Source organism: Plectropomus leopardus, unplaced genomic scaffold (genome assembly GCF_008729295.1).
Source record: "Plectropomus leopardus isolate mb unplaced genomic scaffold, YSFRI_Pleo_2.0 unplaced_scaffold18962, whole genome shotgun sequence".
In the NCBI taxonomy this organism is placed as follows: domain Eukaryota; kingdom Metazoa; phylum Chordata; class Actinopteri; order Perciformes; family Serranidae; genus Plectropomus; species Plectropomus leopardus.
In genome coordinates, this window is record NW_024620455.1 from 1 (window position 1) to 1,355 (window position 1,355).

A 1,355-nucleotide genomic window follows, 5' to 3' on the forward strand; every position below is an offset into this window, starting at 1 on the left:
ATGTATATATAGATATAGTATACATATATACTGTATATATAAGGTAGAAGAGGGCAGAAGGTAGATTTATAAGTCAATTTTTAAACAAAATGAATTTTCATTGATATATAATTTATATATGTGGCTGCCTAACCTGCGATATGGTGATGTTACTCTGTATTGACTCCATCTGTTTTTCTCTCAGGTGGTCATAAACCTCGGCATGCTGATGAAGGAGGTGGAGCTTCGAGGTTCCCCCTCGCTCGCCATGATACTGGTCAACAGTTTCCAGCTGCTGTATGTGGCCGACGCTCTGTGGAATGAGGTGCGTGGGTCAGCTGTGTCACAGATCAAAAAAAAACACCTCTACTGTTTACCTGAACTCTCATTTTAATCCTGCAGACATGCACAAAGCCTCGCATACTTATTACCTGATCTGTTTCACTTCATCACGTGTGCTGCTGCGTTCTAACAGGAAGCTGTTCTGACAACCATGGACATTGTTCATGACGGTTTTGGCTTCATGCTGGTGTTCGGGGACCTGGCCTGGGTCCCCTTCACGTACGGCCTGCAGGCTGCCTTCCTCGTGGTTCACCCACAGACCCTCAGTTCACTGGGAGCAGCAGCTATAATAGCACTGAATGGTAATCATGTGAAAGCGCTTGTTCATTAGTGAGTAATATATTGCGCGTCCCGGTTAAAGATGCTGATGTTATCATTTCTCTTTTTGCCATCAGGTATTGGATATTATATTTTCAGAAAATCAAACTCGCAGAAGAACCAGTTCAGACGAGACCCGACACATCCCAATGTTGCAAGTCAGTCATTTATTTTCAATCTTTTGTCTAAATCAGAGCGAAGCGAGCGTTGATCTCTGAAGTGACTTGCACTTTTTGAAGTATTTACATTTTCCCTCGCAGGACTGGAGACCATCGCCACAGCAACGGGGAAGCGGCTGCTGGTGTCGGGCTGGTGGGGTCTCGTTCGTCATCCAAATTACCTCGGTGACCTCCTCATGGCCCTGGCGTGGTCGCTGCCGTGTGGTAAGACAGCTCAAAAGCATCGGTGGCCACACTGACATGATGCTGTAACTTCAACTAAGAGTCTTTGTTAGAAACTGTGGAGGAAGTTTTTGATAACAAATTAATATCAGGCTGAGTATTAATTATATTCAGACATATCATTTAAAAAAAATAGATGTGTAGTAGTTTTTAACCCTTTGAAACCTGGATTGACATCACTTCCGTGCTGCATTCAGAAGCCTCAAGTAAAGTCAACATATATAAATATACATAAAGTAAATATAAGTAAATGCTAAGAAATTTGGCAGGAAATGTCTCAAACATGCAAGAAATTAGTAGATTTGGGGAAAAATG

At 42.4% G+C, this 1,355-nt stretch overlaps 1 protein-coding gene across 1 annotated transcript; it reads left to right on the plus strand.

Moving 5' to 3' along the window:
* Positions 1–184: 184 nt before the first annotated feature.
* LOC121965189 (delta(14)-sterol reductase TM7SF2-like) lies at positions 185–1,022 on the plus strand (the record flags this gene model as incomplete). Its single annotated transcript, XM_042515345.1, has 4 exons — positions 185–304; positions 455–623; positions 717–797; positions 900–1,022. Coding segments are annotated over 4 exons (493 nt in total), but the record flags the coding sequence as incomplete, so codon positions are not given.
* Positions 1,023–1,355: the final 333 nt, after the last annotated feature.